The 12,791-nt window shown below is 29.8% G+C and overlaps 3 protein-coding genes across 3 annotated transcripts; 2 read left to right on the forward strand and 1 right to left on the reverse strand.

The window, feature by feature from the left end:
- Positions 1-1,257, forward strand: GO595_003595 (TLD family protein; the record flags this gene model as incomplete). The annotated part of the gene is made up of 1 exon (XM_067916632.1): positions 1-1,257. The coding sequence occupies one exon, from the start codon at positions 1-3 to the stop codon at positions 1,255-1,257; it is 1,257 nt and encodes a 418-aa protein (XP_067776261.1).
- A 6,402-nt stretch (positions 1,258-7,659) lies between these two features.
- Positions 7,660-8,349, forward strand: GO595_003596 (dynein light chain; the record flags this gene model as incomplete). The annotated part of the gene is made up of 1 exon (XM_067916635.1): positions 7,660-8,349. One exon carries the CDS (start codon positions 7,660-7,662, stop codon positions 8,347-8,349), a length of 690 nt encoding a protein of 229 aa, XP_067776262.1.
- Positions 8,350-9,135: 786 nt separating this feature from the next.
- Positions 9,136-11,094, reverse strand: GO595_003597 (molecular chaperone DnaK; the record flags this gene model as incomplete). Its single annotated transcript, XM_067916636.1, has 1 exon — positions 9,136-11,094. The coding sequence occupies one exon, from the start codon at positions 11,092-11,094 to the stop codon at positions 9,136-9,138; it is 1,959 nt and encodes a 652-aa protein (XP_067776263.1).
- Positions 11,095-12,791: the final 1,697 nt, after the last annotated feature.

Genomic DNA, 12,791 nt, shown 5'->3' on the forward strand with positions numbered 1-12,791 from the left:
ATGAGTGAGGAAAAGGAAGAAGAAGAAATCAAAACCGAAGAAGAGCAAAATCATGAAGAAACTAAAGAACAGACCTACGTTGTTCAATCAGGCGATACACTTCAATCACTTGCATTGAAATTTGATTGTCCTATTTCTTGGATTAAAGTCAATAACCACATTTTCAGTGATCTAATCCTTCCCGGCGACATTCTAAAAATTCCGGCAGTTCCACAAAACGAATATGATTTCCCAATTGATGCGTCGTTGTATTTCGATGATCCTCAAGAAGGAAATCCAACCAAAGGAAAACTTCTGCTTATTGATGGGTATCTTCGTTTCGAACCGAATGACCATACACTACGTCCAATTGTCATAAATTTAGTTGGGCATATTGAAAGCGCAATCTTTCCTTGTCCATCTGTTGTTATTATGGATGACCCAGAGATGGTAATGAAACCAGAAACTCCATATTTGCTTCTCATAACATTTCTTCATGTTATTGATGATCCATCATCAGTAGATTCAATTTGTTTTTGTTCAACACATGAAAAACTCCAAAAGTTCCATCCAAAACTTCTGTCACTTGCAACTGCTGCACAAGAAGCTCAAAAATTTGTTCCGCCAGATATCAATACTACACCCAAAAAGACTAAAGAAGAAGTAGAGTTTCCAAAACTCGAAAGATCAAAGATATCTTCAGCGCCAGTTCAACGCCCACGACGAATTCCAGGCACTACTCCAATTACATTTTACGGCGGAGTATCAAATGTTTTAACAGAAGATGAAATATGTAAAATTCGATGCGTTTTGCCATCACGTTTCCGTTCTCTTAATTGGAAACTTCTATTTCAATTATCGCGTGATGGATCAAGTTACACATCTTTCTATAGTAGTACACATGGCTATCAACCACTCGTAATGATAATTTCTAATCAATACGGGGATAAAATCGGAGCTTATATTTCGAAAGGATTAAAGATGTCAAAGCAATATTATGGATCTGGTGAAACATTTGTATTCAGATATAATCCTGACTTCGAATATTTCCCATGGAAAGAAACACATTCAAACCAATACTTCGTTTCAAGTTCAAGTAAAAATGTTGGCATTGGCGGTGGCGGAACATCAGCAATTTGGATTGATGGAAATTTATTGAATGCTTTCTCAGAAGCTTGTTCGACATTTAATTCTCCAAGTTTAACAAAACAAGTTAAGTTCAAGGTAAGAGAACTTGAAGTATGGACTATATGTCAGAAGAGACAGCAGGAGCGCTAAGAGGAATTATCTTTAATGTGTTCACTGTGAATAAACATTAATTAATTAAAGTGTGATGCCGACGATAGAAGTTTGATGTGGCACGTCACTTTTAATTGAAATTTGGAGATGAGAGACCTCATAGAAAATTTTGAATGAAAAATAAACTTTTAGATCCCGGAGCTTATTCCTGGATGGTGAGTACCTTTCCTGAAATTTAGATAGGTTCTACAGATGAGGCCTCCTGCCTCAACCCCTCTATTGTTTTGGGATAAGGAAGTGGGCTCTTGAGACGATGGAATCGGAGCACCCCAAATCAAGTTTTCACTTTTGTGTGAATGTATAATTCAATATTTTCTATGAGATCTCGCAATTCCAAATTTACCCCTAAACACCAATGAATCACTTACATCAATAAAAAAAGCAATTTTTAGCTTGAATGAAGAAAATTTCTCTAAATCTTTAGGTTTAATAATTAACAAATTTGATGAAATTCATCCCATATCTTATGATTTGGTGTAAATCAAAAATATAATTTAGAATTTAGTACAACTAAATTTTATATATATACATGGATATAATTTATTAAGTTATTTTTTGTAACCAAGTGCTTTCCATACATTACTTAAATCATCGCCATCGAAAACGTATCTAGTGTGATTCGCTCCGGTGTACTGCGGATATCTTGTTTTGAGTTGGAACTTGGAGTCATGAGTTTCTCCATAATTCGTTTCTTTTGGTCTACGATTCATTTGATTCATATCATTATGAAATGAAAATGTTTCATGTTGATCATTTGGATGCATATGAAATTCATTTTTATCATTCAACACATTTTCGTGGTGTTTATCATCGTTCATTTCGATTCCTGAATGATTTAAATGCTCTAAGTTATTGCTTTCTTTGAGTTTTTCCTCTGTTTGTCCTTTAGAAGGAGAAATGTTTGCTGGACTTTTAACTGTTTCAACTTTAATTTGCAACTTATTTTCTGGATTATTATCTATTTCTCTTTGAGTTTGTAAATTATTTTCTGTGTTTTCATTCGTTTCAACTTCAGTTTGTAACTTATTTTCTGGGGTTTTGATAATTGTTTCTCTTTTAGTGAGTGAATTATTTTCTGTGTTTTCACTTCTTTGTGTTTTAGTTTGTGTATTATTTTCAGGATTTTTATTGTCTGATTGCGATTTATTTTCGGTGTTTTTATCTGTTTTGATTTTCGTTTGTGAATTTGCACTTGAATTTACTGTTTTATTGTTTGTCTTTGATCTGTTTTCTAATGATTTATTTGTTTTTGAAATTTTTTCCACATTTCTATTTTCTATTTTATTATTTGTTTTTGATTCTGATTTATTTTGTGGATTTGCATTTGTTGTTTCAATTTTTGGTTGCAATTTATTTTCTATTTTATTATTTGTTTTTGCGTTTTGTGGATTTGTATTTACTGTTTCAGTTTTGTTTTGAGGATTTGTATTTGTTGTTTCAATTTTATTTTGTGGATTTGTATTTGTTGTTTCAGTTTTCTTTTGTGGATTTGTATTGACTGTTTCAATTTTTGGTTGCAATTTATTTTCTATTTTATTATTTGTTTTTGCGTTTTGTGGATTTGTATTTACTGTTTCAATTTTATTTTGAGGATTTGTATTTGTTGTTTCAATTTTATTTTGTGGATTTGTATTTACTGTTTCAATTTTATTTTGTGGATTTGTATTTGTTGTTTCAATTTTATTTTGTGGATTTGTATTTGTTGTTTCAATTTTTGGTTGCAATTTATTTTCTATTTTATTATTTGTTTTTGCGTTTTGTGGATTTGTATTTACTGTTTCAATTTTATTTTGTGGATTTGTATTTGTTGTTTCAATTTTATTTTGTGGATTTGTATTTGTTGTTTCAATTTTATTTTGTGGATTTGTATTTGTTGTTTCAATTTTTGGTTGCAATTTATTTTCTATTTTATTATTTGTTTTTGCGTTTTGTGGATTTGTATTTACTGTTTCAATTTTATTTTGTGGATTTGTATTTGTTGTTTCAATTTTATTTTGTGGATTTGTATTTGTTGTTTCAGTTTTCTTTTGTGGATTTGTATTGACTGTTTCAATTTTTGGTTGCAATTTATTTTCTATTTTATTATTTGTTTTTGCGTTTTGTGGATTTGTATTTACTGTTTCAATTTTATTTTGAGGATTTGTATTTGTTGTTTCAATTTTATTTTGTGGATTTGTATTTACTGTTTCAATTTTATTTTGTGGATTTGTATTTGTTGTTTCAATTTTATTTTGTGGATTTGTATTTGTTGTTTCAATTTTATTTTGTGGATTTGTATTTACTGTTTCAATTTTATTTTGTGGATTTGTATTTGTTGTTTCAATTTTATTTTGTGGATTTGTATTTGTTGTTTCAATTTTTGGTTGCAATTTATTTTCTATTTTATTATTTGTTTTTGCGTTTTGTGGATTTGTCTTAACTGTTTCATTTTTTGGCTGATTAATTGCTTTATTTTCAGTTAATTTGTTTTCCTTTTGTAATTTATTATTTAATTTTGGAACTCCGAATATTATTTCGTCATTGTCATCTTTCCTATTTATTATAACTTTGATATTTGGCTTTTTTGTTTTTCTTATTTTTTTAAGTTTTGCATTTTCACTTTTTTCTTCTTTTGAAGTTTCGTCGATTTGTTCATTTTTCACTGATTCAATTAATGGTTTTTCATTTATATTTTCTTGATTTTTATTATCTTTAGATATTAAAACTTGAGAATTTGGTATTTCTTTGTTCTTTTCGATACTTATTTCGAGTTTTGGTTCTTCTTTTTCTTTATCTGTTTTAATTTCGTTCAAAATGATTTTATTGGAAATGTTTTCTTCGATTTTTTCTTTTTGTGGGATTACTTCAATTTTTTGCTTTTCTGAAATATTTTCTTTATTTTCATGTTTTCCTGTTTTAATTTGTGGTTTAGTTTCAGTTTTATTTTCATTTCTTATGTTACTTCGTAAAGGTATTTCTCTTGTCTTATTTTGGGGATTTTGTCTTTTGCTTTTGTTGTTTTCTGGTTTTACTTCTTTATGTATATCAAAATCAAGTTTGTGCTCTTGAATGACTTTTTCATTTTCTTTGTTTGGATTTATTTCTTTTTCTTGTTTTTCTTCAATTTTCTCTTCTTTCTTTTCATTTTGGATATTAATTTCGACTTTTGGTTCTTCTTTTGTTTCGGGGCTCCTTTCTTTTTGCATAACAATTTCGAGTTTTGGTTCTGGTTTATTAATTTCATTTTTACTTTCATTAATATTTTCTTTATCTTTTTCGCTTTCATGAAAAGTTTGTTTTATTTCTTTTTCTTTATCTTGTTTTTCATCATTTTTATTATCTTTCTGATTGTTAATTTGAAGTTTTGGTTCTGGTTTATTAATTTCATTTTTACTTTCATTAATATTTTCTTTATCTTTTTCGCTTTCATGAAAAGTTTGTTTTATTTCTTTTTCTTTATCTTGTTTTTCATCATTTTTATTATCTTTCTGATTGTTAATTTGAAGTTTTGGTTCTTCTATTTTTTTCTCTATTGGTTTTGGCTCCACTTTATCTTTGTTTTGATATGTTTCTTCTTGTTTTTCGCCTTTATTACTATCTATGACTTTTTTGTCATCTTTTTCTTTGTTAATTTCATGACTTTTATCTTTGTGTATATTAATTTCAAGTTTTGGTTCATTTTTAATTTCTTCTTTCTTCTCTTCATGTTTTTCATTTTTATTCGCAATAATTTCATTTTGTTTTTGATTTTTAGTGTTATGGAAATTATTTATGTTTTGTTCTTTGGTTCTATTTTGAATATTCTTTTCTTTAACTTCTTCTTTCTTGTCAACTTTGTGAATATTAATTTGCAGTTTTGGTTCGTTTTTACTTTCTTCTTCTTTTTTGTTTGCTTCAGTTGGTTTTTCTTCACTTTTAGTCATTTTATGACTTTCTTCTTTATCCTTTTCAGTAATTTTTTCCTCCTTTACATTGTTTTGACTCTTTGGTTCTTCTTTTACTTCCTTTTGTATGTTAACTTCGAGTTTTGGTTCATTGTTTATTTCTTTCCCTTCGTTATCTTTCTGTATATTAATTTCGAGTTTTGGTTCATTGTTTATTTCTTTCCCTTCGTTATCTTTCTGTATGTTAACTTCGAGTTTTGGTTCATTGTTTATTTCTTTCCCTTCGTTATCTTTCTGTATATTAATTTCAAGTTTTGGCTCATTTTTAATTTCTTCTTTCTTCACTATTTTTATTTCCTTTTCATCTTGTTTGTGAATTGGATTTATTTCGATTTGATTTCTATTATTCTCTTTTACAATGTTTTGCTCTTTTGGTTCTTCTTTCTTGTCATCTTTTTGTATGTTAATTTCAAGCTTTGGATCAACTTTCTTTTCTTGTTGTTTATTAATTACATTATTTTTATTTACTATATTTTCTGGTTGATTTTCTTTTCTATTATTTAATTCTCTATTTTTATTTTCGTCTTTAGCAATGTTTTGCTCTTTTGGATCCTCTCTCTTGTCATCCTTCTGTATATTAATTTCAAGTTTTGGTTCATTCTTAATTTCTTCTTTCTTATTCGTTTGAATCTGTTTTGGTTCTTCTTTCTTATTCACTTGAATCGGTTTTGGTTCAATTTTCTTTTCGTCTTGTTTGTTGGTTAAATTATTTTTGTTTACTATATTTTCGGGTTGATTTTCTTTTCTATTATTTAATTCTCTATTTTTATTTTCGTCTTTAGTAATGTTTTGCTCTTTTGGATCCTCTCTCTTGTCATCCTTCTGTATATTAATTTCAAGTTTTGGTTCATTCTTAATTTCTTCTTTCTTATTCGTTTGAATCTGTTTTGGTTCTTCTTTCTTTTCATCTTTTTGCATATTAATTCTAATTTTTGGTTCATTATTAATTTCTTCTTTCTTATTCGTTTGAATCTGTTTTGGTTCTTCTTTCTTTTCATCTTTTTGTATGTTAATTTCAAATTTTGGTTCATTCTTATTTATTTGAATCGGTTTTGGTTCAATTTTCTTTTCTTCTTGTTCATTATTTACATTTTGTTTGTTTACAATATTTTCTGATTGATTCTCTTTTCTGTTATTACTTAATTCTTTAGCAATGTTTTGATTTTTTGGTTCTTCTTTCTTTTCATCCTTTTGTATATTAATTTCAAGCTTTGTTTCTTCCTTATTTTCTTCTTTCTTATTTATTTCGATTGGCTTTGGTTGAATTTTCAATTCTTCTTGTTTATTGTTTATGTCATTTTCCATTTGTTTTTCATTTTTATCATTTATTTCTTTGTTTTCCTTATGTTCCTTATTATCATCAATTAGACTTGTTTCATTGTTAATGTTTTGTTCTTTCAGTTCTTCCTTAGCTTTACTTACATTGATTTCAAGTTTTGGCCCATTTTTGATTTCTTCATTTGGATTTAATTTCGATTGATTTTCCTCTTCTTTCTTTGTTTCATTGTTTTCTTTCAAATTCTTTTTGTTATTTATTTTTCGTTTTGGTTTATTTTTATTTTGCAAAGGAATTTCATGCTTTGGTTCTTCATTTTTGATTTCTTTATTCGAAGTGAATTCATTTTTCTTTATATTATTTGTTGGTTTCTTTTTAGGTTTAATTTTCTCTTCTTGATTATTATCAAGTTGATTTTTGTTAGAAAGTTTAATTTTAATTTTTTTGTTTTGCTCGTTTTCTGGTTTAAGTTGTGAATTATTTTCTTCAATTTGTTTTTCGTTTTCTTTTCTTTTAAGTTTGTTATTTTTCTCTTTTTCTGAATTGGTTTTGTTCTTAAGTTGCTTTTCTTCCTTTTCATATTCTGTCTGATCTTTCTCTTTTTGTTGATTATTGATTTGCTGTATATCATCATGATGAGGTTTGATTTTTTCATGAGTTACCTTTTCAACTTTGGGCTTTACTATAGAATATTTTAACTTTTGAACTGGTTGTGGTTCAACTACTGTCATTCCATCCTGTTCTATGAATAATTCTCTTCGAGCAGTTGATGATTTCTGTGGTTGGACAGGAAGATCACTTTTCGGAGTTCCTTTTGGCCTTACAGAACTCGATCTATGAATAGGACTTATAAAAAATGGAGAAATAAAAATTTTTCTTTTTGATTTATAAATTTCATTTAGAAGTCTAATATTTTGCCTATCAATATCCATTTGAAGTTTGTTATCTTTTCCTTGTTGTTTCTTGTAAACAGCAAGTCTTGGAACACTTGGTGGTGGGGTAGTATTTAGATGTCCTTTTAATGATGATATTTCTTCTAATGCCTTTTTATGCCGTTTGTATGCTCTTTCTTTGTCTTCAACATCTAGAATTGGAGAAGGAGCTAAATCTTCTTTGTTCAACATCTAGAAAAATACGTTATAACTATTTGAATGGAATACGTTAACAGTGCAAATTATCCAAATGGCATCCAAGAAAGTACCAACAATGACCGCAAATCAAGCGCTTCAAATATGGGCGCAACAACACCCTGATGAGCGTCTTGAAGAGGTAGAAGAAGTTGGACTTCAAGCTCAAAATCCACCGATTAAAACAATGACTGAAAGAATTGCTCAATTAGCAAATTGTAAAAAACTTCTAATCAGCACGAATAACATAGAAGAAATTCAATTTTTACCACCACGCATTGAAATTCTTTCAATTGGAAGAAATATGTTGAAAAGACTTGATAAAATTGAAAAAGCGGCAGCAACATTACAACAATTATGGATGAGCTACAATAATGTTAAATCATTTGCACCACTTGTTCAATGTAAAAGACTTCGTGTTTTATATGCAGCTCATAATAACATATCACAACTCAGCGAAATCGATCGATTAGGCCAACTACCAAATCTTGAGGATATTGTACTCATTGGAAATCCTCTTTATAACGATTTGAACAAGAAAGGAACATATCGACAAGAAATCTTAAGAAGGCTCAAGAAACTTCAAGTACTTGATGGAGTCGCACTTACGCAACTACAGTCAGAGAACAACAATCCTCCACAACAAGAGCCTCCTTCAATTGCTGTATCAGGAATTGCTTCAAGAGCGCAAACACCAAGAAGAGAAACAACTGCATCATCAAAAAGAAACGACTCGTATAAATAAAGAAAATATATGAAATAATATATAGTGGAATAAATTCATATTATTTGACAATGAGAAAATGCATAGGGAATAGTATGTATTATGAAAGTAAATGTGGAAAAATATACTTTGGATATATTACCAAAAGAATAAACATCAATTATTGATTCAAGTGATATTTTTATATATTCGTATCAAATATGGCACATGACGGATTTATCCAAGCCTGCTTAAGCTCAGAACTACAATGGATGAACGAACAACCAGAGTTCCAAAAGAAAGACAATGTTTGAACCTTTATATAATTTCACAAAACTAAGCATGAAACATTCATCCATTTTGTTTTGGTAAAATTCATAACAATACAAAGCGATATCGCTTATCTAAATTCTGTTTTTATATGGAAAATAATAAAATCTTCATTTAATGAATGTAAAAAATAGAATTTAACAAACTTTGAAGATGATTTTTCAAAATCAATTTCTTTTTTGCTCTTGTTAATTAAGGTTTTTCAATTACATAGAAACATTACTCAATTGCCTAAAGCATTTCAAAGCAAGCAAACTTTTTCTTTTCTTAGCAATGGTTAACCTTCATGTAGAAGTTTGTCTCCTATTCGTATGATAAGGCTTAGGAATGCACTTCCTACACTTGTTACAAATGTCGTTGACCACTAACTTAGTCGAACATTGTGTTCCGTGATGTTATTTTGATAATTCCAAAACGCACATTAATATATAACTGAATGTGATCGCATTAATGCATTTGCAAAGTGTAAAAGTTTAAGTACTTATTATCTATGCAAATTTATTTATCATTTTTCTTTTCATTTTCTTTTTCACTTTGTCCTTCGTTTTCTTTCTTATCCTTTTTCTCTTCATTTGCACCTTGGGCAGCCTCGTTGATAGCGCTGTACATTTCCATTGACGTTGTCTTCAATATTTCGTATTTTTCGTCTGCCAATTTCATATCTGTACCATTCAAAGCGTCTCTTAACTCCTTAATTTGTTTCCTTAATTTGGACAACAAATTCACCGGCAACTTTTTCTCGTATTCATTAATTTGTTTCTCGACACCTCTGCAATATTCCTCCATATCATATTTCTTTTGGACTATTTCCTTTTGTTCCTTATCTTCTTTTGCATGTTTCTCAGCGTCTTCAACCATCTTTGCGATTTCTTCTTGGCTTAGTCCTCCATGTTGTTGGATGACTATATCTTGTTCCTTACCGCTTGACTTATCGCGTGCTGAAACATGTACAATAGAGTTAGCATCGATTTCAAACGTAACTTCGATTTGTGGTACTCCTTTAGGTGCTGGTGGAATTCCAACTAATGTAAACTCGCCAAGTAACTTATTGCCAACAACCATTTCACGCTCGCCTTGATATACATGTATACCGACTTGTGATTGTCCATCACTTGCAGTAGTGAACACATTACTCTTTTTACATGGAACTACAGTATTACGTGGAATTATTGGAGCAAATACTCCGCCAACTGTTTCGATACCTAATGATAATGGAGTCACATCTAATAATACAATGTCTTTCATGTCGCCTCTGATAATTGAGCCTTGAATTGCTGCTCCAATGGCAACAACTTCATCTGGATTTACCCCTCTAAATGGATCTTTGCCAAAGAACTCTTGAACACTACTGATGACTTTGGGCATTCGCGTCATACCACCAACCATTATAACTTCGTTGATGTCGTTCTTCGTGATTCCGGCGTCTTTGAGACATGCGGTACATGGCGCTATCGTTCGTTTGATTAAGTCGGCAGATAAATCTTCGAATTTTTGGCGTGTGATGGACATTTGTAAATGTTTCGGTCCAGCGGCAGTTACAGTGATGTATGGAAGATTGATTTCGGTCTTGAGCATTGTTGATAATTCGCATTTGGCCTTTTCGACAGCTTCACGGACTCGTTGCATAGCCATGGAATCCTTTAACAAATCAACGCCTTCAGCTTTCTTGAATTCTGAAATGACATAATTCATTAAGACGGAATCAAAATCTTCACCGCCTAAAAAGGTGTCGCCATTAGTGGCTTTAACTTCGAAGATTCCATCTTTGCTGATTTCAAGAATGGAAATATCAAAGGTTCCACCACCAAGATCGAAAACTGCAATTGTTTGACCTTCTTTACGATCAACTCCATAGGCTAAGGCAGCTGCTGTGGGTTCGTTAACTATACGCTCGACTTCAAGACCTGCAATTTTGCCTGCATCTTTAGTGGCTTGACGTTGGGAATCATTGAAATATGCTGGAACTGTAACAACTGCTTTGGTAACAGTGTTGCCAAGATAGTTTTCGGCTGTTTCCTTCATCTTTCCGAGAACAAAAGCACCGATTTGTGATGGGGAATAAAGATTCGATTTTTCATCACGGACCCAAGCATCACCATTTTTAGCCTTTACAATCTCATATGGAACCATAGATTTGGATTTAGTTACCATTTCATCACTATATGTACGACCAATTAATCTCTTAGTTGCGAAAAATGTCGATTTCGTATTGGTGACCATTTGTCTCTTTGCATGCTCACCTACAAGACGTTGACCATCTTTAGTAAAAGCAACAATAGAAGGAGTAGTTCTAGAACCTTCAGCATTTGTTAAAACTTTAGGTGAGCCACCTTCAACAATAGCCACACATGAGTTGGTAGTACCAAGATCTATACCAATAATAGGAGATTCTTTTGGCTTAGAAGCAAATAGTCTAGTAAATAAGGATTTGCTTTGTTTCGAAAACGAGCCAAGCATTTGAACGATAAAATTTAAATAGTCAATTCACAAACCTCCGATATTCTGTGATTTAAACGCGCTCATAAGTGGCCGGCGAAATTGAAAAATTGAATAAAAAGTGAAGTTGTATATTGATTTTTATTTTACAACAGATGTATTTATTTATTATCCTAAATTTGCTTGAAGATAAGCCATTTTGATTTGATTGTTTTCACAAACATTTGCACAAAAAGCAAGTGAATCCGGTATTTTCGACAAAATAGATGTTAAAATAGATTTAAATTCAACTAAAATTTCTGGTGTTAAATTTCTCTTTTTTAAGGATTCATTTGATTCAGAGAAAAGTTTTATCAGAGAAATAGTAACAAATGAATTTAATTCACCATTTTGATTCAAATATAACATTTTTAAAAATTCCAAAAATTTATAAGTTAATTTATAATATATATTTGGTGGAATACAATTAAAAATGTTTGTTAAAAATGGCTGTAAATTGATTTGGCACTTCTTTATAATTGAAAACAGTAATAAAACACATTTTTCACATTTTTCATTTCCTTCGTTAATTTTAGCAGCGATAAAATTAAGTACATTTCCAACATTATCAATTGCTACAGGAAAACCAATTTCAAACAATGCCGAAATACAATCAAAAGACGATATACAATCATTATTAGCAATAGCGCAACTAAATATTTGTACTTTAAATTGATCATCGATAAATTTACTTAAGCCCATTATATAATCAGCGAAAAAAGAAATCGCGAAATTACGAAGTTGCATTTTAACATTTTCATTAAGAAATCCTTGAATTAAAGGAAGACATTGATTTAATACGCTTGTAAAACTATTTGAAATTAAAGCTCTTAATAATTCAAGAATTCCATTAAAAAGGTTTTCATCATATTGACAAATACCTCTTTGGAAAAATAATTGTCCAGTTAGAACAAGTTCAATACATTCAAATATATTTGCATCAAATATTGTTGGAAACTCTTTCGTAATGTTTGCGCATGCAATAAATCCATTTCCACATGTTAAGTTATCAGAATTTGATGATTTGATTAAAGGTATTATTAAAGTTGTTAATATATTAGAAGCAATTTCACGTGAACCATTAATCTTAGGTAATGCCTCTGTAATAAAAATGATACTTCTACTACATGAATATGTTCCATCTCCTGTTGGTGAATCTTTATATCGAATTAATAAGTTATAAACTCGTTCATAATATTGTACAAATAATGTCGGATTTAATGAGATGATTTTACAGATAACTCTAAGAGATGCTGATGTAGAATTAACAGATGCTTGGAATTCAAATTCATCTTCATCAAAATCATTTGGTGCATTATCATTACTAAAATCAATTTCAGTTTCAGCAATTTGGAAAAGTAATTCAAGTGCGCCAACTCCAATCATTTGTTGTGATTGTTCTGGAAAATATTCATAAACATCTCCAAACGCATTAATACATTCAAAAGAATTTGATGAATTAAAATTAGAACAAATATATTGAAGAAATTGTGGTACAAATTGAGCAATTTGTGCACTACATGTTTTACATAAATGTGCAATACATGAAATCGCTGGCGCTTTTATTGAGTCTTCTTCAGTATTTAATAAATGATTCATTATTCCAAATATTTGCTCGAAATAATGTGAAATTATTTCGCATCGTTTAACTAATGATGAAATACATATAACAATTTGAT

The sequence above is a fragment of the Histomonas meleagridis genome (assembly GCF_020186115.1).
Source record: "Histomonas meleagridis strain 2922-C6/04-10x chromosome Unknown contig_21, whole genome shotgun sequence".
NCBI lineage: Eukaryota > Parabasalia > Tritrichomonadida > Dientamoebidae > Histomonas > Histomonas meleagridis.